Below are 23,447 nucleotides of genomic sequence, written 5' to 3'. Positions count from 1 at the left end.
GGCCTAGTAGCCTTCCAGTAGGTGAGAAGAAATGTCTGACCCTGTTTGTTTCAATGCCATCCATGTGTTCACCTTTAAATCAGCAGTGCTCAGGAACTCAGAAAAACAGAACACATCTTTTAGGATCACACTCTGAATCAGCAGCAGTCACTACAAGGAGAAGACAAAATCCAGGCAGCCCTAGGGCTCTCCAGGTAGCAGGGCACAGTCCTGCTGGCTCGTCCACCTGGACCAGAGTTGACTTGGGAGCAGGAAGGAACCCACCGTATTAAAGCACTCTTCTCTCCTGCATCTCCCTGCTGCTCTTCAGCCCTTTCCTCCGTCACATAAAAGAAGCACTGCCTTTCTCATGATACAGCACAGGACAAGATTCCTCCCTCTCATCCCCAGAAATACAGAAGTAACTGCAGCCAGAACCACTCATGCTATGCAAAAAATGTATTCCCCAACTACTTTTAAACCACTCTTAAAAACAGGTTGGTAGAAAGCAGGCTCCCTCAGCAGGCAGAATGACACACCTACATGTAACTCTGATTCAATAGGTCTGAACACAAGATACACACAGAACTTTTTGGAAGGACTGACCATTCAACACATTTGCATTCACCAAGCTACTCAGCAGGACAAAACTATGGCTTATATTCATCTCTACCAAAGCAAATTAAGTCAAATTTGTGACTGACCAGCAAGCAACTCTGATCTAACTGAACACTAATGTAACAGCATTCAAAATATCAGCATTGTCTTTTCCATTACAATCATGCATGAAAGTCAATAATAAATATTTTCAAAAAGCAGAGGATACTGAAGGAAACAGGAAAAAACATGTTTAAAAGGGAAAAAAAAAATATTTATCAAAGGGCTAATTTGTTTTTCGAAATCTGCTGAAGTTAACAAAAGAAAGACCCTGTCTGACCAAAAAGGAAAACTTCAAAAGGGAGAACAGAACTCAGAAAAGTGATGTTGAGGTGGCAAAATATCAAGAGGCCCACACTGCCTCCCCCAAAAAGAGTAAGATAGAAGCAGTTTTGACCTCACAGATACAAGAAGAAAACCTCATCTTTGGCCCACTACAAACATGCATGATGGTATCAAGTTTACCTACCAGTCTGGTACTGTGTGCCAATCAGTGAATATTCCACCTGTACACTGAGCACCACATTCAATAAGATGACCTGCAAGACTGGGAAAATTGCATTAAAGTAACTAAATATAATGCAAAATCTATTTTCACAAATCCCACTTTAAAATACAATAGTACAATGGAAATAGAGCTAAATAACAAAACATGCTACTTTTCTCCGTAAGTATCTAATACAATTATGAATTATGCATTAAGCATAACAAGGGATCCTGAAAGATGAATATAGTGTTTAAAGGATTTTTACAAGAATTTTCCTGCAAAAAAATATACACCTAGAAGATTATCTAACACCTAAAACCAAGTTTCCTTAGTAATTTCAAATCTTGATCTAAATTCAGTATCTTAGCAGCCTGCACTGTATGTAACTAAACAGACAAAGACCATTTTTAAATGAAGAGATAGAAAATCTCACCTCCAATATGAAGGACACAATGTATTATGATTATGTATTACTATTCTCAAAGTTTGATTGCAATAGTCTATAAATATTCAACAGAATTATGGGGAAAATCTTCATCTCTATCATCCCCAACTCAGTGGAGCCTGAATGAATTTCTCTCCACATTTTTTCTCAAGCAGAAGTTCAAGCACACTAATGAACAGTGCGTGCTCAGGCTAAGTAATCACTCATTTTTATGAGGACTTCAATTCAGATACATGATGCAGAATGTTAAATTAGGCAGCATAGTTCTACCCCTTTCTGGATCAGATTCTTAACCTTAGGACCACAACAAGGATTTGTACATGGGAGTACTGACACTGAGCTTCAACAAAACCATACCAGGATGCTGCCCTCTGACTGAACCTGCTTTTGGGCATCTTTCAGAGTAAGCCCTGCGACCACCCCAAACATCAACAGTGGCAGCCAAACAGAAAAACCTTGGAATCAGTGGTCTGTACTGTAAGATTTCATCTCTTGACACAAAATGAACAGAAAGTTAAGCTGCTAAATAAAATCTTTCAATCCTTTCTTCCTTTTGTTATTTTAAGCTGGTTCTAGAATGCAGTTTCTATCATTTCAACTCCAAGTGAGAGTAGTGACCCTCAAAAAAGAACTCAAAACCTAACAAAATCATTAAAATAAATAAATTCAATGATAATATGAAACATCACTATGTGCTGAAAAAGTTGGTATCTTGACATTATGATATGAAATATAAATTTACCCAATTTCTTCTTATATCATTTACCTTCCCGCAGCTAGCAAGTCATAGTCATCCCTATTCCAGCCAAACTAGAAGAAAAAGACAAATATTTCAAATACATAAAAGTTTCATACAGTACAAAAAACTGCACATAGCATGTTCTTTGCTTTGAATAACAATTCATTGGATATACTTTTACTTAACTGTAGAAATCTAAGTAATAATAATTGGCAGGCACTGTACAGGGATTTGAGTTCCTATACAGCAAATCAGCAAAAAAATCTCTGACACATTTCAGTTTTCCTCCTAGTGATACACCCCAACAAATACAAACTCTTAAAGCCATATCCTCTGCAAAAAACCTGGAAGTGCAACATCCGTATTACTTAAAACCTGCACAACCTACAGGTTTAAAAGTATAGTACCTATCTTGGGTCACCTGAACAAACCACTGTGTGTCTTCAACTTCTGAAAATTATCAGTTCCTGGAGTACTTACCAGTCACCCTTAAAAACTGGAAGTATGCTTTCTGTTTAACTAGAAATTTTAACTAGAGTCTTTTCCCTGAGTTCAACCTAGTGCAAGCAATACAGTAATTGTTTCCTATTCGGCACTTTGCAGAAATCTTCCTAAAATCTTTCAATGAATTAGATAAGGTCTTTCTGGAATAGATAACACACACTGACAGTTGTTATTTTGAGAATGTAAACAACTAGGAATAAAACAACAAGTCATAATGGAAATTATAAATGGAAAATCAATTAGGCAATGTTTGACATGCATGAAGTCAAAGAGTATTATGTTTTAGAAAGCATGTTTTTAACTAGATACATGCCCCCCTATTTGTTTTAAATATGCACCAAAAGACAGCTTCCATATTTCACCTTGTGTGATCCTTCACAAAAATTAATGAAAACCCCTTAAAAATACTTCAGAAAACCACATACCCTGCATGTGTAATTTTTTTAATTTCAAGGCGTTTCGGAAATGCTGCATTGAAACCTACTACTTTAAAAAAAACTGCTTACCCACTGAACGAAAAAACCCAGTGCTTTAAACCATCTCATGTGCTCCCCCCAACCAGAGTGAGCTCCACTACCGACACCTTGTGGTAAAGAAAAATATACTTGCACACCAAATTTTGAAGAAAGGCACGGGGAAAAACCCCGAAACAAATGGTGAGAGTGAAATACTGGTGAAAGAGGCTAAGACTTCCTTAACTTCACCCATGCTTTCCAGCTTAATGGTATACAATTTAACAAATATCCCTACTATCAATTTAGGAGAAGGGGAAGCCGACAACTTTTCATGCATGTAAGAAAAAAAATACAAATGCTTGTTGTTTTTAATTTAGTATCTACATTTTCACAAGGAACAAAAATTGTCTGACAATAACTGCTGAATAGTCACTCACTTGTATTCATTATCCTACGGAAATTAACTTGTACTTACAGAGTGAATGAGTGGTCCTAATACAATCCCGCTGTCAACACATCTGCCCGTCACAACAACATCAGCTCCAAGGTCTAGAGCTCTGCTTATTGGTCTTGCGCTAAAGGTGACAAAACACAGCAGTAAGTACCTTCAAAGCATCATTTAAAAAACAGTTCCCTGACACACACAGGTTAAAAATCACTTAAAAATCACTTAGGAAGTCAATAAAATCTACTTTAACAACCAATTTGTCATTATGTATATACATTAAGAAGATTTTAAAGAGCAGTCATTGAGACACTATCAAATTCTGGTACCTAAATAACGAAACTGAAAGACTTATCTTGATGTCCATAGAAACTGCCCTGAACAAAGTGCAGAGAGGGACACTTCTATCATCAATTACGGAAAAGAGTGTTTTTCAGAGATTCATTAGCCATTCAATTTGTAGATGAGTGTATAAAGACGAACATTCTCCATAGATAAAGCCTGGTCACTTTGCCCTCCAATTTTAAACCTTTCAGGTCAATTACCTAAGCAATTTAAGAACTTGCAATATTGTCCAACTTAAAGAGCACTGTGCAAGAACAGGATCACCACGAACACCAACTGGAAGAGATGCATGTGACCACTGTCCCATTTCTCAGTCCTTCCCCTTCACTAGGCCTGATTGACATTGATTCATCTGAAGTGGATGGTGACAATGAAAATGCAGAGATTTATGGAAACCCTAAGTATCATAAAGGGAGAAACAGATCTTTCAAAACAGCAACCATCCTGAAAAAACAGTTTCCAAAATTTTGACAATACAAAGCCTGACACACAGTTCAGCACAACCTAACGGAACGTCCTACAGCACTCTATGTCCCTGAGCTTGAAGTCCTCACTTGCACTTCTCTAGTGACAACACTGTAAACTACTCCATGCTGCAACAGAGGACAAAGCATATGAAAAAGCATTTTCGCAATTGTAATTAAACTAACACTATTTTGGCTCAAACTAAAACCTGATGATTCACAGATGGTGTATTGCTAAGGAGTCATAACTTACAAGGTTATAAACTAAAACTCATTTACAAGTCGTAAACAAGTATTTTTTCTGGTTGCCTGAATAATTCAAAGATGAACCACATATACTAAGTGGTTCTAATTGCAAAGCAAAACAAATTCCCATATTCTATGTGTTAAAATTATTTGTTCATAATAAATACAACTTGCTAAAATAACTCACCCAAGATATATGTTCATGCTGTGAATATTCTCTGGAAATTGTTTGCCACTCTCTAAATCAGTGATACCAGCTCCTTTTAAGTTCTCTTTCTGTTAGAAAACAAGCAGAACACCCAAGCTTTGAGTATTTTGAAGTTTCTACAGTAAGCCTTTCATTAATATCGAACAACAGATCCACTTCACAACAACTCTAAGCAAAGCATAATTATTAAAAGTATTGACAATACAAATCAGTTGAATGGCTAAAAGCCGTAGATATGCTTTTAACCACAACTTTTCCAGCATGCAGAAAACTAAGTCGGTCTTTAAAGAAAGTAATGTTCATTCACATACAACCAACTACAATCAACTGGTGTATTTCCTAGGCTTTAAACTGTATTTAATTGCTGTAGGACTAAATAAATCAAACCCTGCAAACAGAAATGTGTCTGCCACATCTGCAATGGTGTCACAACCAGCGAACAAGGCTAATCTTGTAGCTTCATACAGTACTTAGAGTAAGTTGTGTTTCCAGAGCAGTAGGTGGGGGGGAGGGTGTGGTTTTGACCATGCAGTAGGCAGCTTGCCAATGCAGTGGACTGAAGGTACAGTGACTGCATAGACACAATGTCTATGGAAACTCTAAATACTAATTTACAGGTGGGATCTGTAGTGTGGGAAAAAATCCAAAATTTCCACTCTGAACTAATTTGGTATTCTATGTTAATGACTGCAATCCTCCAAACCACAAGTAACATTTACCATGTTTCATGTATCAACAACAGAAGTTGTTGGTAACCATAAAAGCCGTGTCTTTTTTGTTCCTGTAAGTTACGTACTGACAACAGCATAGAAAACAATGCATTTCAGATCAGACACGTCTGTAACAAGCTCAAATAATGACCACTTTACTGTTGTAGCAGTAATGAAATTCTGGTCTGCAGACAGTAAAGTGGTTTCAGTAGGGCAGAAGTTTCTGAAAATGAAGCCCAAGCACTGCACATAAATTGCAAATGAAGAATCTTACTTGACGATCTTCCATATTCAAGAGCATGCAAGGAGTAACAGATCCTATGCAGATAAATAATTTTCCAAGTTACAGGCAGATATTTAACCACAGTGCAAACCTCTCCTCTCTTAATTACTATTATGTAGAAAGTCTTTTCCCAGTAACTTTTCAGGTATGGCCAACACCTTTTTGCGGATTTCATAAAGTGTAATTCTTTAAGTACAAAACAAAAACAAACATATATTTCATCTTTCAATTTTTTTTTGTCATATTTTAACTTCAATCCTCTCATTTAACATTACCTTACTGCCTGTAAACTAATTACTTAAAAACAGAAAACCAGCTACCTATAAACAAAGTAACATCAGGAAGTGCCTGTAAACCACTAAAAAAGCTAGAGGGGATAAACATTTGAATGTGTTGTAGCCACACCATATTCAGAAGATTTAACACACATGATTATCTAGTTTAGACAGAAGCAGTAAGCAACAGCACACAATAGCTTCTCCTGAAGAGCAGGCAGACCTTACAGCAGATTCACATTTCCTTTCAAAAAGCTAAATAGCAGATCCACAAGCTAATAAAATTCACCTCCATTACATAGCAAACACTACATGTGCCAAGAGTTGTATTCAAGCGTTCAAAAATTAAAAGATAATGAAGAACAACACTTCTGATAGTAAAAGACTACTGCATAAAGACACACAAAGTAAGTTCCTACGGGACAGTAAATACCATGTTCATGCTATACAGACTCATGCTAAGGCTTAAAACAAAGTGAAATACCTCACTCATCAGATCATCTCCAGCAACAACAGCTATTTTCAAATCAACATCTGCTTTCTTTGCCACCTCCTGAAGGGCAGCTGCACAAGCAAGTGGATTAATTCCACCAGCATTACTGATGACACGAACACCTAAGAAAAAAAAAAAGGCAAATGAAGTTCAGCAGCATCAATAATCAATCACCTGTATTTTAAAAAGTGTGCTGAAACACAAGCAAGGTATCACCTTTGCAAGGTAACAGACATTCAATCAAGCAAAACCACATTAAAATATGAACCACATTTAACCTGTGAAAGGATCACAATAAGCCAATACAAAATTGTTTAGAAAAGAGTAACTGCTATAGATAATTCTCATTTATCCTTTATGAATGGAAGGAGAAAGTGACCAGAAAGACACACATAATGAGGCAGACAGACAGCATCGAACATCCCTGACAGAAACAGCAGTAAACACTGTGAAGCTTTACTAATGTAAACAAAAAAAGAGTGATTAGAAAGTCATATTGTAGAACTACATGGAAATTTTGAAAAACTAGAATTACCTTGAAAACATTTTTTAAAAGATCTGTAAAGCAATATTCCATTCACAAATTAAAGCTACAGTAAGAAAAATGTGAAAATATTTATCTACAGTTATAACAAGTATCTCAAATCAACCCAATTTCACCATCAGACCTGTACCCTACATCAATCACAATGGGATTTTTCATAGAATCCTAGAACAGTTTGGGTTAAAAGGACCTTAAGGACCACCTAGTTCCAAGTCCCCTGCTATAGGCAAGGTTATTCAGGGCTCCATCCATCCTGGCCTTGAACACTTCCAGGGATGGGGCATTCACAACTTCTCTGGGCAACCTGTTCCAGTGCCTCACCACCCCCACAGTAAAGAATTTCTTCCTAGCAGCCAATCTAAATCTACCCTCCCTTCAGCTTATGGCCATTTCCCCTTCTTCTATCACTACACATCCTTGTAGAAAGTCCAGCTCCAGCTCTCTCGCAAGCCCCCTTTAGGTACTGGAAAGTGCTGTAAGGTCTTTCCAGAGCCTTCTCTTCTCCAGACTGAACAGCCCCAACTCTGTCGGCCTGCCTTCATAAGCAGGTGTACTGAATTAACATACAAACTCATGCAAGAAGCAGCCTACCTTTCCTGTGAATATCTTTTATATAGGGAGCCATGGCAGTGGAGACAAAATCCGGAGTGTAACCTAAAACCTGAAATAATTAAGAGCTGTAACCACTTCTCATAGGTAGGTCAACCCAATCTCTTTCCCTGATTAACACAGAAAACAGGGAAGAACAAGTACCTCTGAAAATGTTTGGCAAATACGATGGGAAATGACATGAACACTTTCACTATGTGAAACTGAATGGATGCAAATAAATACATGCGAGTAAAAAGTATACTTAAGGAACCGTGTCCCCCTAACCAGGCATGTCTTAAGCAGGCTTCGGGCACGATTTGGGCTGAAGGAGAGCTCGGGAGGTCGGAAAGTACCGGAGCGCACCCGGCCCCGGCCAAGCCCAGCATGCTGGGGCCGGACACCGGCTTTACTTACGGGAGACCGGGCCTTGGCGGCCGTCAGCAGGGACATGGTGATCTCGGAGAGGTAATCGAAGACAAGGAAATCCAGCTTCCCCCCGTACAGCAGCTGCGGCACTGGCGGGGCAGGCAAAGGCGCTGTCAGCACGGGGGCCCCCCGGCCTGCTCCTACCCCCGGTGCCGGCCCGCCCCGCCCGGGCGTGCGGCGCCAGCCCCGGCCCGCCCGCTTGCGCAACGTGCTGGGGGCCGCCGCCAGCCGGGCTCGCCCGGCCTCCGTGCCCCGGCCCCGCCGGGTCTCCCCGCCGCCCCCCGAGCAGCCGCTGCCGCTGCGACCCCGCCGCCCACCTGCGGTCGCCGTGTCCCCCCAGAAGCCCGAGGCGCAGCCGATGCGCACCGCGGCGCCCGCCGGGGGCTCGCAGCCCGCGCTGCGCCGGCGGCTCCAGCGGGGCGGGCGGGCGGCGGCCCCCAGGAGCCGCGGCCCCCGGAGCCCCAGCAGCGCGGCGCAGCTCATGGCGGCAGCGGGCGGGAGCGCGGGCACCGCCCCGGCTGCGGCCGCCTAACACAGGGCTGGGGAGGAGCTGCGGCCTGCGGAGGCGATTGGGAAAAGGGGGCGGGAGAAAGCCTATAAACGCGGAGAGCGCGGGACAGAGTGCCGAGAGTTCTGCGGGGGCAGTTCGCTGTAGTTGGTGTATCCCATAGCGCCAGCCGGTTGGAGGGCAGTGATGGGTCCAGCCCGGGGCGTGTCCGAATGGGGCCTCTCTGTTTCGGGCCCGGTTGTGCCCGGGCCCACGCTGGACACGGGTCGGTGGCGGGGGTGCGGGGCTGTCGCATCCCCGAGGTGCTGCGGGCTTGGCGGGGGCACCCGTGTCACCAGCGAAGCGAGAGGCGGTGTGTCGGGGCAAAACCTCAACAGCGGAAACCCCATGATAAGGCTTGGGTTAATGTCAGAAGCATGTCAGATTGTCTACTTACGGAATTTTTATGAAACTCTTTCCTTCTCTCCTAAATACAAAACGCGTTTGTTAAAAAATAAGGCTTTCTGCGTGGAAGTGCACGTCTCTGTTCTGACAGAAAGGAGGTCCCATACTGAATTTCCAGTCTGTGAACGTGAGGTAAATGCCACTAACCCAGGAAATTCCCTCATATATAAAGAGGAACGATTTCGTAGTCCTGACGTCTAAGCTGGAGACCTGTCTCTGGACATCAGAGGGCTAATCATGTACGGGTGCTCCAGAGCGAATCCTCCGTGTCTGACATGAGCTAGGACTGTGCCTGAACCGGAGCCTTAAGTGCTGCTCTGACACAGTAACGGTCTGGCCCTCCTTAACAAGTACACTTTTATTTCGATTGGGTTTGAATTGTATGTCGCAGATGATACAATAATAAAATTGGAACTTCTTGCAGGAGCGATGAAAAATAAAACGTTTGGTGCAACTGACAATGCTAAGTATGTGGTGATGATGAGAGGGGGTTTTACTGATGTAAAAAGTAGCCATGTTGAAAATAAATAAGTACTTCTGAAAATTGTTGATAAGACTTCCAGTTAGACTATTTTCAACTTGTGATTAGAAATAATGCAGTTGAGAGAAGACAGAAAATAGTCATGCTGTGGTCTCAGAATTTGGTTCTTTATTTAGCAAGGTACAATGTTTTCCTATTGCAAAAAAGGGCCATAAAGCACCATTTTCTCATGTTCTCAGTGCCTGAGTGATGAACAATTCCTGCCCTAATCTATTAAACAGGCAGAACCAAGTAGGTTATAAAGAAAAGTTGGTTTGCTATATGGACAGAGGATTTTGATTATTACACTATGAAAGTATTTCATTACTATGTAGAAAATTTGCAGGTTTCGAGTTCCTATAAACTAGTAAACATCCAAATAATCATAGTAGGTGAAAAAAACCACCATGTAATGTACGCATAGTTGACTCCAGAGAGCTTTGTCCTAAATACATATTTATTGTAGCTCCTTAAAGTAAATTTTGAAGCAAGAATCAGAAAGAGCACTGTCTTGGTACAAAATACATTACTATCAGTATAGACATAAAGACAGATGCTTTCTGTAGATAAATTTTGTGTCTTCCATGTGTCTTTTGATATGGAATACGTTGCAGTCAGATTCCAACACATTGCAGTGTGGCAGGCAACATGGCTAATCCTCAGCAAAGTCATGCGATGCTTTCAAATCCTGGGGTGAAATTCAAATGCGGTTTGCCTTGGCTGAGACACCATTACCAACGTGCTGCAGTCCTCCCCTCTGTGCTTAAACACAATGCCAATCACTGATAAACAGAATCATTGATAACCCATGAGTGTAAGTAAAAATTCCGCTGGAATGGGCTGCGCCAAGTTTTCACGCTGCAAAACTGAACTTGGGGGCGTGAGAAGAGCCGGCTGCTGACGCCAAGGAGCCCAGGGGCCGGTAGGTGGCTGTGTGTCACCGCTGTCCGCACCCACCTCGCCTGCGAAACCACCTCTGGCCCCAAAAAGAGCCACCTGCTCCCACCAGCATCACCTGTGCGTTTCTTTCTCTCCGGATGACCCGGTGTCATAGGTTAGCGTTTTATCTATATTAAGAAATAAATATTCGCATGCTCACATGTACATGGGCACAACAGTCTTGGAATCTAGAAGGTGCTTTATTCTTTTAACTTCTTTCAAGTAATTTCGTAGCATGGATTTTGACAGCCAGTGCTCATGGTTCTGTGAAGGACGGGATCTTGCTTTGTCAGAAACCATTTCAAGGTCCTTACGGAACCTTAAATACAATTTTAGCAAATATGCATATGGATGTTGACGTCTTTGTGAGAGAATTAATGTCCAACATGTATTAAATACTAAAACATACCTATTAGTTGATCTCCCAAAAACACGAGGAAAGGATTTAGGATTGCTTCCATTATTTGCAATGATGCAGTGAAGTGATAAAGGGATCAAAGCCTGTATTCTGTTGGTTCCCACAGCGAATTTGTTTCTTACTCAATTTATACTTGTCCATAAATAAGTAGATTATTTAATAACCTTGTTGAGGTTCCAGCAAAATCATCCATTTTTCTGAAAGGGTAATTTATTCGCTACCTCTATCCCCTCCATTTCACGAATTATTTTCTTAAAATAGACTGAGCTTTCATTACCATCATCATTCCATCCTGAGCAGTAATAATTAGCTCAGAGCCCATTATTTCATACATGATCTTAGGATTGTTTTAATGAAAACAGAGGCAAATTATATAGAGGTTCTCTTCAAGGTGGGCTTGGAAAGCAATGCTCTGTGATGGTCAAGTCTTAATTTTGAGATTTTTTTGAGATGATTTAACAGATTTTAGGAACAGTTCATTGCTCTTCGAGGACATCAGATGGCACTGTGTGGTTGCAAGTGAAGCCCGAAAGAAACTACAATCAGTAACTAGCTACGTGAAATTCATACACAGGAGATGCTAGTAAAAGACTTGACCATATTTGTGACCTATGTAGGGGATATGGGTCAACAATAAAAGCTGTCACAACTCACTCACGTGATAGGAACCCATTGCATAATGTAAGTTATGAATAAGCCAGAAATCCTCTCATAATTTATGAGAAGAAAGTGGGGGAAAGAAAAGTCTTCTGGCTTTAATTTTTGTGCCAGAGAAAGAAAAAGACTACAGAGTGAAAAAAAAAAAAATATATATATATATGGAAGACTCTTTTTTTTTCTGCTTATGGTTTACATGTGGATAAATCTGAGCTTCACTTTCCTTCAGTGACCCTAAATACTTACATTTACATTTAATAGGCTAGTGCTATTAATATTTCAAACTTAAGCCTGTGCTTCTCTCCCTGTAAACAGATTTGTGCACCAGCACAGAGCACAGATAATGTGTAAAAGAACTGTGGAATTCATTCTTCTACTTCCACCATCGTGAATTAATGGCATTCAAGCCTAATCCTGGAAGTCGGGGAGGACAACACAGAATATATTTTTCCAAAACAAATACACTTTCCACTATATTTCTAGGATTTTTCTGACAGTCAGGCTTCCTCTGATTGCTTTAAAAAGTACAAGCAAATTATTTCACAGGCCAGGGGTTTATTGAGAAATACATTACATTTTTGCTGTATTTCCTTTAATGTTATTGTCAATAAGTTCCTGTCCAAACTAATAATATCAGCCTATACGTTTGATTATTGAAGTAGGCTCTGTTTAGTTTATTGAGGCTCTGTCCTCTCAACTAATTACAAAATACTCAGCAAATATTTGAATTTATTACTTATCTCATTCCCACAAATTAGTGGATCTCTTTGTTTAACAAATAGAGTTCACTGTTCTTGCCCTCAAGGTAAAGTATACACTGCAATCTCTCTTCTGCAGACAGCCTGAATACCAACATTTTCTAAGTGAATCAACAGTAGAAAATGGTCTCTGTAAATCAGTAAAGGCAGAGAATTTGCTATGTTGCATCAAGTACCCAAATGTAAGGCACAAACAACTCAAAGCTCAATAATTATGTTTCACTGAACATGGTTTGGGGTTTTGTAGTATTTTAGTAGATTTTTAGAATTTTGAGGTGTAACATCCTATGTTCTAGGATTCAGAAAAACCTCACCCATGACAAAACAAATGGGTTATCTTCTGAATTATATTTTCATTCCTTTATATCACATTCCCTTTTTTAGGTATAAGTTCACTCTTAATACCTTAAGATTTGAAACAAGCTTAAAATATTTAATGTATGAAATTAAGTAAGCAGAACTAACTAAACTGAAACACTATAGGATTTTTCAAAAGTAAGATAATAGCTCATTCAAACCATCAAATATCTGGCTTATGGATATGAGGTGCCTTCAGAAGTACTATGATGATGAAGTGCCTTGATTTTTGGCCCTTTAATTGTTAACTATTTTTTTAAAATTTGTTTGTAATAATAGTTTAAGTCAAAATAAGAACTATATATTAAAGCAATAACCCTTGCTTGTTCTTTGCAGAAATCAAAGGGTCTTTTAAGTTATTAAAAGTGCTGACATGAACAGTCATGAATCAATGTAACTTCCATGTTTTGATTTAAGAAAATACATTATCCTATAACTATTAAAGAATACACTCTAAAGTGTGTATTCACAGTGTGGAGGCAAAATATCCCATAATTTCTTTCCAAAAATGAAAGGTTCTGGCTGACATGAAGTACACATATTTCTTACTGATCTTCACTCAGTTTTCAAAGAAACAACTATTTCCAGCCAGTATTTGAGCTGAAGCATAGCAAGTACCTGTACTGGTGTCACAACTGTGAAGAAATTAAAGGCTCTCCCTTGCAGAGCCACTGATTTTTGTTGACTCATTTCACTTCAGGAAGGATGAGGAAGAAGTGTGCTGCACAGAGTGGACTATCCAACTGGAAAAAAAAGTTGTGATTTACCTTTTGCCCACATTTTGAAAATTGAAAGAGAAGGATAAGTTACAAAACTTTTTTTTTCATTTTCACTTTGGTGCACACCATTGGCATAACTTCACTACTAGACAGCTTTTTAATTGTCTCTATCTCTCATCCTAATTATCACTCACTCATTGATTGACCTAGCAAAGGGGGTTTTGCCCACTAATCTGTTTAGTAATACAAGCAGGGTGATACATATTGGTGATGGATAGCAAAGCACAGTAGGTATTTTTTTCAGCATTGTCCATTTTGTATTTTTCAATATTTATTCTTAAATAGGAAAATTATCTTCCAGAGCATCTAAAAAAATGCAATTTCAAGTCAAGTCTACTGAACACTTTCAGTTAAACCATAATAAGAGCCCACTGGAAATCTTAAAATGTGTCACTAAAGCATTTCTAAAATGTAGACTGATTTTTCAGGTTAGATTCTTAAGTCAAGTAAGTATGAGCTTAAAACCAGATGTTTTTCCAAGACAGCCATAAGGATATTCTGATATTCAGGAACTAATTTACAGACACAAACATGTTTCTTCCAGTTTGTTTTTCTAAGAAAATGTTTTCTATGAATAATGGGAAAGTGTTGGATAGTGTCCCAGTGGCTGACAAAAAATACTAATCAATATTGAGTTGAAGAAAGCTCTTTTAAACAAATAATGAATCACCTTTACTCTCTCCTCAAAAATAAATTGCAGAAAAAGAGTACACCGAGTTTGAGAACTCTTCCTTCCACCTGTGCTACACGAATTGTTCCTCGTCTGTTAACAAACCAGCAAACAGACTTACTGGAAAGAAAACACTGGCCAGAAAATCAACATGGCTAAATCAGGCTGGACACGTCTCAGGGTACAATCAGGTCTCTAGCACACTTGTTTGGTAAGTGGGTCAGCTGTTTTGCAACCAGGACCCACCAAGACAAAATGGTATGCAAGGGAGGAAAAATACCACGTAGTCATTCCACTACGAATACATGTTGCTTTCAACTTAAAAGTAGGAATCAGATATTTCTGAGTAAGGAAATGTGAAATCAGAGACAAAAAGAAAAAAGAAGCAAATATATGAAATGATTAATTATTCAAGGCTAAATCATGACCGTGTAATCAGTAAAGCAAACAAAAATTTCCTGAGGTTTAAATATTTACATCTTCTGCTAAGAAGTACCACAGTTGTGACCACAAATACAGCTAAGTAACACTTATAATTGCAGTGTGCAAATATTTGGTAATCATTAAGGCAATGTTGAAAATTGACTCCTTCATGAATGTAAATCTATAAAGTGATAATTTTGTGTAACTTAAGCACCTGACTGAAAATTCAGGTTTCCTATTCCTAACCCTTTTGTAGGGATAATGATCCTTTTGTTTTGCCGACCAACTATCCATTTATCTTGAACATTGAAACTCTATTTATACACTGTTATTATGTCATTACAGACGTTCTCATTGTTTAATTATAAAATCTTGGGGTTTTTAACTCAAGATTAACTAGGCTTTTACTGTAGTCATCCTCTCTGATTCCTGAAATTCTTGCCTAGGAGCACAGGACAAATTTTTTCATTTTCTGCTACCACATAGTCTTCTGACAGAGTTTCAAGCCAAGTGACAAAAGGGAAAGATGTGTTCTTTATTCTGTTGGAGGACAAGGGAGACCTGAATTGTGCTCCGTGGCTCACCTATTGCATCATGAACAGTACGTGCCCATCTGTACTCTGCAGTGTACATCGGCATTGAAGCTGGGCCAGTTACTTTACAAAGTTCCTACCAGGAACCTACTTGTGCTACCTTGTCATATCCGAGGGAATCTTGCTGGTGCACAGCCTCTGGGACACTGTGGACCCTTGTGTCAGGAACGGCAAAGAAGCAGCAAAGCAAGCTCAGTGTATGAGCAGCAGTGACAAGGAGGTTCAGCAGTAGTTTCCTCAGTCCATCTTAACAGCACCAGTGAAGCAACAATAAAAAACACAACAACAGACAGACTTCTACCCAGTTCTATTTACTTTATTTTCACTCTTTAGGAAACAGAAGTAATCCTGTAAAAGGTGGAGCCATGTCCTATTTCTATCAGTAAGGTCAACAAGAGCACATTCTGCGCATGGCTCTCGAAGTTAATTGATACCAGATTTGAAAAGACAAACCTTTAGCATCGGTCATCCTTTGGAAAAGACTTCTGGCAGCCTGGCAGCTAACTCACGGTCATCGGCAGAGTTACTGGAAAGCTGACTCTCGGAGGAACAATGCTTCAACCTCACATAAGTGTCCTATCAGTTTGATTTTTAGCATCTTAAATGCTCACATTTCCTTCTGGCAATATGTGGGTGGATCTCTGAACATGATGGGAACCTACTATTTGACCCAATTTGACCAGATGAAAAGAGGATATACAGGTCAGGAACTCTCCATGTTTCAGGCCGTAATTATATCTAATTTTCTAATAACCTGGGTCCTATAGAATGCTTTTATTTCCATGTTTTAAGTACCTATTAAGCCAAGTTGAAACATTGATCCTGCTGTACAGAGATGAAGTAATTTGCCTGAAATCACAAAGCTGACCCCAATAACAACAGATCTATCAATGAGCCCCAGTCTCACCATTCTTCTCATCATGTGGTCAAACATGTAAGTGAGTCAAAAGCCTCATTCAACATTGTCTTATCACACATTGTGCTGTACAGGCACAAAATCAGGCTTTCTCTGCAGAAGCCATAGTTTAGAGACCAGGTCTAGGTCATGAGTGGAAAGGTGTTAATGCTCCCAGTGCAGATAGCATGCAAAAGGACATACTAAAACAATTTGCCTGGAACAAAGCCCATAGCAGAAGATAGGGCTTGTCAGCACTCTTGTAGCTGTATTGAATAAGGCAGATACCAACAACTTTAGTTCCCCAGCAAGGAAGCATTGACCAAAGTCCCTGGAATGAACTCACTGTGTTGAAGGACAGGGAACATTCACACTTCCATTGCCCATGAGAAATACCACAGACTTATTTCCCAGATATGCCGCTTCATACCTTTCTCTGCCTCAGTTTTGTCATCCATAGAATAGGGAAAATGATGTTGAGTCTCTTTGCAAAACACATAGAGATCTGCGTGAGGAAAGGCCTATGTAATTGCAAAATACAATTTATTGTTAGGTTATCGATAGTTGTAACACATAATTCAGATACTACTGTGGGTTTTCCCTGTGCTATTAAAGTGAAACTTCTGCCAGGCCCCATCACAAAGCGATGTGTGAGTTTCATTACACTTGTGACTAGGTTTAGCATCCCCATGCCTTGTCTCACCTTCCTGCCTCCCCCGAGACCTGGTTGGAGCAGAGAGAGGCGACTATAGTGGGAGCCAGCTTCTGAAAATGGGAGGAGTGTATGTGCAAATTCCGGGAATGTACCTCAAATCCCTACCCCACCTCTTCCCACCACCTCCCAGTGCCCGCCCCCAGCTTCAGCCTGCTGCCTTAAACTGCTGCCTCCCTGTGCTAGGTTGAACATTCTCGGCTGCTGACTGCACAACCCAGTGGGACAGTCATGATGGGGCTGAGGTTGTGCAGCTGGGCTTCCCTGGGGTCTCTCCTCTCCCTGCTCTTTTCTACCAGTGTGGCGGTAAGAGAAGGATGTTTAGGAAATGTGTTAGCACAGAAAGTGGTGTTGGAGAAAAATCCACTAAAAATGGCCCTCTTTCTTCTCTTCAGTATATTGCTACCAGAGAAAACTGCTGCATATTGGATGACAGATTTGTAAGTACCTGAGCAATTTCCTTTTATCTTAAGAATGTAACTAAAGCTTTCCTATGCTGATTATTAACTACCATTATCACTTGAACTTCATCATTGGTTTCAGTACCTATTAGGTGTGCTTTGTTTAAACCTGTTATTTATTGATAGCGGTATATGCTTGATGAAGGTGTACGGGAGGCTGTGCTGTGGATGAAAGCACATATCCAGCAGATGCTACAATAGTAGCGTGCACTGTTTTCTTGCTATGCGTGCACTTACTGTGAAAGTAAACTGTCTCTAAAAAAGTCTGCTGCAAATGCCTGCCCTTTTTTATCCCTTATCGTTTGTGTCAGCAGTGTCTGAAAGTTCCTCTGCCCAAATATTCCGCTCTGCTTTCTTTTCCCCTGAAACATTGCCAACTATTTCTCTTTACTCCTTAGGGTAGCTTCTGCCCAACAACTTGTGGCATTGCAGATTTCCTTAATAAATACCATCCTGCTGTGGATAATGACCTGCAGGAAATGGAGAGAACTTTGCAGCGAATTTCTAACTCCTCAGTAACAACAGAACATCTGATTCAACACATCCAAGGCCTCTATCCTTCAGAAAAGCAGACTTTACCAAGTGAGCGTATAAAAAATAAGTACACAACTGAAAAATATTATTTATCTAGTTTTCTTTTTAAAATTTGCCTAACTGCAATTATTTTGTACTTTTGTCTGTTTTACAGACTCAATTGATGATTTTACTCAAAAGTCCAGGAAAATAATGGAAGAAATTATGAGATATGAAAACACTATACTGTCTCATGAAACTACTATCCAGTAGGTATCTTCCACTTCTTTTATTAGTGACAATACAAATTGTTTTCTTTCTGTTCTTTTATCAAGTGCCAAAAAGGCTCTCTCAGAAAGGTTTTTTGTGCTCATGTGGACAGTTCTGCCCACACTGCGATTAGTAGCTGCCTAGCAAGACACAAAAGGATCACGAGGATCTGATACTGAATTCTCTGCTCACCTGGATAAACCATTAATTGTGCAAGAAGTGCAAGATAAGAATGTCATGAAGCCTGGCAATATTTTTATTTATGTTTCTCCTGCTGTGCCAGCTATCCCTAAAATCTTTTTCATGACCTTTGGAGGTCATGTGTTTTTGCTATCAAGCAGAGTATGTGGCATGTTTGTGCACTCATTCACTCTGGCCAATTTTGCTGCATATATCCATGAAAATTAGCTCAGTTACATAGTTATAAATCATAAGTAACTATAAACTCAGTGGTAGTCTTTTATAAGATGACATTGAAAATAAAATTGAAAAACATCATTAATGTCTCTAAATCTTAAGGATATGTTTTTTGACCCGAGTGTAGAAAGATCTGCACTTCAGTGACGTTTGCCAAAGATTATTTAGGCATTCTGACACTTACAGCAGTTTATCTGCAGCAGTTATGTTTTACAAATACATCCATAACTGAAGAGGAACAGTTTATCATTTACTTCAGGAGAGCAAAGTAAAATTTTCCATAGAGTTATACTCGTACAGTAATTACTGGTTAGAGTTTTGCTGATTAGAGTCAAGTTTTGCATGTGGTTAAGTTTTGCATGAGCTTAAGCATGTGCTTTCCTATTTTGCCTGTCCTTAACTTTAAATATCAGTGCTAATAAAGGCACCCCATTTTACAGGGGTGCATGTAGCAGCACATTAGATACATGAGCCGTGTGTCCAGGGAAATAAATGTGTATTACACACTCACAAACGGCAGATACAACAACCCATTTTTATGTGTCTCTGTCCAGACAGTTGACAGATACACATATAATGAACAGCAACAGGATCACAGAGCTGAAAGAGAAGATTGCCCAGCTGGAATTACTCTGTCAGGAGCCGTGCAAAGACAGGGCTGAAATTCAGGAGACAACTGGAAGAGGTGTGCAAAATGATTCTTGTGTGGTGGAGGGTTAATTCAGCTACAAGTGCTGCTGCTTGGCATCACAGCAATGATTTATTGTAATCTTATGAGTCATAGACTTCTGTAAAGAGATATAAAATTGCAAATTATAAATACTGTCAGTAAAAGTTAGATGTTCTGCAGACAAGGTGTTCAAGTGGAACACAGTTCTTGCTTGGCCTTTTTGGCCAAAATACATTATCCCAAAATGTGCGCTAAACATGAGGGACATGAGTAGAGTTTCCACAGACCTGGGACAAACAGAAGATAACTCACTATCACATTTCTACTAAGCCATGTGGGAAAAAAAAAATTATTCCATTAGGTCTGAAAGTGTCTTTCTTTGTTGCTGTAGAAATCAATGCAATGACTGTGTTTTACACTGCTTAAAATCTACATGAAACTAAATTCATCTTCATCTTACACAAGTCCTGTGACCCTCGGTAGGACTTTTTATGGCAATGACATTGAAGTATGTGGACTAAGCAGCTAACTTTGCAAGAACGGTATTTAGATTCGTTTCATTTCTTGCACTAAGAAAGTTACAATATAAATAAATGTGAGGATAGAATTGTAGCTAGATTGAAAATGATCTTTTGAATATCTTTACTTCAGATTGTCAAGACATTGCAAATAAAGGTGCAAGGAAAAGTGGTCTATACTTTATCAAGCCTCAAAGAGCCAAGCAGTCATTCCTGGTCTACTGTGAGATTGACTCCTATGGCAACGGCTGGACAGTACTACAGAGGGTATGCCACTTATGTATTAATTCTATAAACCAACTTACTGCATGGGCACTGTTTTTATTTACCTACATCCTATACATATCCTTTTGACTGAGATTTTTATTTTTGCTTCTGGTGTTCTTGGTTTTTTTCCCCAGAGACTGGATGGGAGCGAAGACTTCAGTAAAAATTGGGTTCAGTACAAGGAAGGATTTGGACATCTGTCTCCAGATGACACCACTGAGTTCTGGCTGGGCAATGAAAAGATGCATTTAATAACTACACAGTCCACTCTGCCATACACCTTACGAATAGAGCTGGAGGACTGGAGTGGCAAAAAAAGGTATTTGTTCATGATGCTTCTGAAAATGACAGCTTAAAACCTACTGCTCCCACTGCTGCATCAGTTTGTACTGATAAAAGTTTGCTCCTAAAAAATTATGAACTCTCAGACCAACTAATGTGTGCATGGAACTGCTTTGTCTCCTGAGCTTGTGTCTGTGACAGCAGTCACTGGGTGTGACTTGTTGCCAGGTACACCTGCCTGTCAGAAGGCCACATGCTGTTAGCACTCATTTATTAGGCTGAAAGAATTTGTTTCTTCTCTTCAATTTTCTTTGTCTTACATATCTTATGGACCACATGATCATTTTAAGTCCCTTCCAACTGAACTATTCTGTTCTATTCTTTTTTTTAATTTCTATTGTGAACCTGGGAGATTATATATATGTATAAATATATATGTGTGTGTGTGTGTGTGTGTGTACTGGTAATGTAGATATTTCATACATCACTGAAGGCTAGTAGTCAGAAAACATGTCTGATACTGGAGCACAAAAGTTGATTGGATGTGTGTCACTGAACTGAGCCCCACAGTCACATGAAAACAATTCCTTTTAAAATGCTAGGATGCAATAAATGCCTTTTCTGCAGTTTTAACACTGATGTATTTTTCATTTGTGCATGTGCTGGGAATGCAGCATGCTCACACTCAGCATTTTTGCCCTTTGTTCACAGCACTGCTGACTATGCTGTATTCAGAGTGGGAAGTGAAGAAGACAAGTATCAACTGACTTACGCCTACTTCATCGGTGGTGAAGCCGGGGATGCCTTGGATGGATATGATTTTGGAGATGACAAAAGTGATAAATCCTACACCTACCACAATGGCATGCGGTTCAGTACCCATGATAATGACAATGATAACTATGAAGGCAACTGTGCTGAGCAAGATGGGTCTGGATGGTGGATGAATAGATGTCATGCTGGCCACCTCAATGGCAAATATTATATAGGTAAAGTGTCTTCTAAGTGCTTATAATCCAGGACACCACATTTCAGCGACAAAGGAAAACGAGTCATGTTTATAGAGTACACTTTGCCTTCTGGATTTTCCAAAGCTGGCATAGCCCATTCTTTGCAATAATTGTTAACACCAGTAGTAGGAATTTGTGACTGCTCTCCATTCCAAAGTGGGAGAATCAATCCTGAGAGAAGCAAAATGGGGAGAAAGGCATTGAACAGGGTCTGTTAGCACACCCAGGGATGCCATGGAGGTGTCAGGACCAGAAAAATGTATGGGCACAGTAACTATTTTAGAAAGCAACCAACTGTTTTGCTCCAACTGATGTTTTTTAGGTGGTGTGTACACATCAGAAGATGCTGGTCCATCGGGATTTGACAATGGCATTATCTGGGCAACCTGGCGTGACCGGTGGTACTCCATGAAGAAAACTGCAATGAAAATCATCCCATTCAACAGACTGTCAGTAGATGGACAGCAGCACAACTTAGGCAATGTCAAACAGGTTCGACCACAGGGCCGAGGAGATATTTAAAATGAACACAGAATATTGTAATCATTTCAAACACTGAGCATGGACAGCTGAAGTTAAGCCCATTGCATCTTAGAGAAGTTGGCTTTGTTTACCATTTTGACACAGAAGTATTTCTACTTTGATTTTAGTATACCTTCTGCTTTACTGTTTCTTTTAATGGATGGATAAATGGATAGTGTCATGATCCGAAATAATCCCTTGCCTTTGTGTATTTTAAATGCTACATTTTTAATTCCCAACTAATATAACTATGTATGAATACCACTATCAACATGTCATCATAGGCTTCTTCTATTAGAAGAACATTAAAATACTCATTTCTTTCTGTTTTAGGTTGGAGACGCGTAAAGGACGATTTGACAAAGACCAGCCTGAACAGGAAAAGCAAATCTTTTCTGTCTTAGACACTGAACTTACCAAACATTACACAGTGCAGTTTTGACTGTAAAACAACATTGTGAGATGCCCAAACGTCTTCCCTAAGCAGTGCTTACCTCTGTGTATGGTTATTTTTTCTGTACCTGTTCTCAATAAATTTTTGATTATTACAAAAAAAGTCTGAGCTTATTACCTGTGCTCTACAGATGGCCAAACAAGACAAAGAAAACTTTTGATGGTTGGATCAAACATACTTGATTCAGTCATTCCTGAATTTCACACCAGTAGTTTCTGCTCTTTGTTTAAAGGCATGTGTTGGACCTATTTCCCCATAAATGTGACTTGTTTCCATAGGTTTTCAAGTTTTCTAATAAAGTTGTTTGATGACATAGATCAAAGTACATGGCAACTTGAAAGTGGCCTATTTTACTGCTGAAGACTATTTAACTTAGCTTACCACAAAGTAATGAATATATTTTCTATTGGGATGTGCTAGGTAGTGTCAATGACCAAGAACAGGTATTTTACTCCAGATCATGCATATTAACTAGTTTCTCAAGTTTTACTCAGAATAAGTTTCATTTGCTATATGACACATAGCAGTACACTGTACAGCCATTATTCCCACATACCCCTCTTTTTTTTCATAAATATTTAAAAATTACTTTAATACATTCAGTGCCATGCAACCAAAAAATGTTAATATTTGCAGCAGAAATTGATTGCATTTTACTTGCTTTTTCTTTCTCTGGATCTGATAATAATTTGCCATGTGATCCACATAAGCAAATTCACAGCACAGATCATGACCAGCAAAGAGTTTGCGATGCCGTCTGAAAGTACCTGCTCAAAATCTGGTGAGTGCATTTGAGGGGTGTATCAGCAAACCAAATTAGGTTTGTGGATAAATCATTCAACAAAAGAAATACACTCAGAGCTAGAAATTATCACTATTTCAAGTTGATGCATTAAGAAGTGAAATAGGAAGGGTATCCTGGTCTTTATTTTTAGCTACTTATGGAAGAACAGAAGTTTGCCTGGTATTTCTAAATAGCACATTCAAGTGCTCTATCATAGAGACAGAAGGACATTGCACTGATAAAAGAGACCTTACAGTCAGTTCATGCTGCCTCAACAGTTTTCCAGTTTTGATGCCCAGATGTCTGGTGA

At 39.5% G+C, this 23,447-nt stretch overlaps 2 protein-coding genes across 2 annotated transcripts in view; one reads left to right on the top strand and one right to left on the bottom strand.

Moving 5' to 3' along the window:
* LOC116444738 overlaps positions 1-8,779 on the bottom strand; it is a 56,993-nt gene extending 48,214 nt beyond the window's left edge. Inside the window, exons 1-8 of the mRNA XM_032110411.1 lie at positions 8,614-8,779; positions 8,285-8,385; positions 7,871-7,940; positions 6,727-6,857; positions 4,954-5,042; positions 3,742-3,841; positions 2,335-2,378; positions 1,106-1,183 (exon numbers count right to left, since the gene is read on the bottom strand). Coding sequence (XP_031966302.1) covers positions 1,106-1,183; positions 2,335-2,378; positions 3,742-3,841; positions 4,954-5,042; positions 6,727-6,857; positions 7,871-7,940; positions 8,285-8,385; positions 8,614-8,779 — 779 coding nt within the window. The remainder of the gene's footprint in view (positions 1-1,105; positions 1,184-2,334; positions 2,379-3,741; positions 3,842-4,953; positions 5,043-6,726; positions 6,858-7,870; positions 7,941-8,284; positions 8,386-8,613) is intronic.
* An 8,373-nt stretch (positions 8,780-17,152) lies between these two features.
* On the top strand, positions 17,153-22,455 carry FGG (fibrinogen gamma chain). The gene is made up of 10 exons (XM_032109771.1): positions 17,153-17,275; positions 17,365-17,409; positions 17,829-18,012; positions 18,119-18,212; positions 19,185-19,315; positions 19,952-20,085; positions 20,220-20,404; positions 21,079-21,356; positions 21,700-21,869; positions 22,233-22,455. The coding sequence occupies exons 1-10, from the start codon at positions 17,201-17,203 to the stop codon at positions 22,245-22,247; spliced, it is 1,311 nt and encodes a 436-aa protein (XP_031965662.1). The 5' UTR covers positions 17,153-17,200; the 3' UTR covers positions 22,248-22,455.
* The last annotated feature ends 992 nt before the right edge of the window (positions 22,456-23,447 follow it).

The sequence above is a fragment of the Corvus moneduloides genome, chromosome 5 (assembly GCF_009650955.1).
Source record: "Corvus moneduloides isolate bCorMon1 chromosome 5, bCorMon1.pri, whole genome shotgun sequence".
Lineage (NCBI taxonomy): Eukaryota > Metazoa > Chordata > Aves > Passeriformes > Corvidae > Corvus > Corvus moneduloides.
Note: the sequence above shows the minus strand (reverse complement) of the source record. Positions and strands in the feature narration are given on the sequence as shown.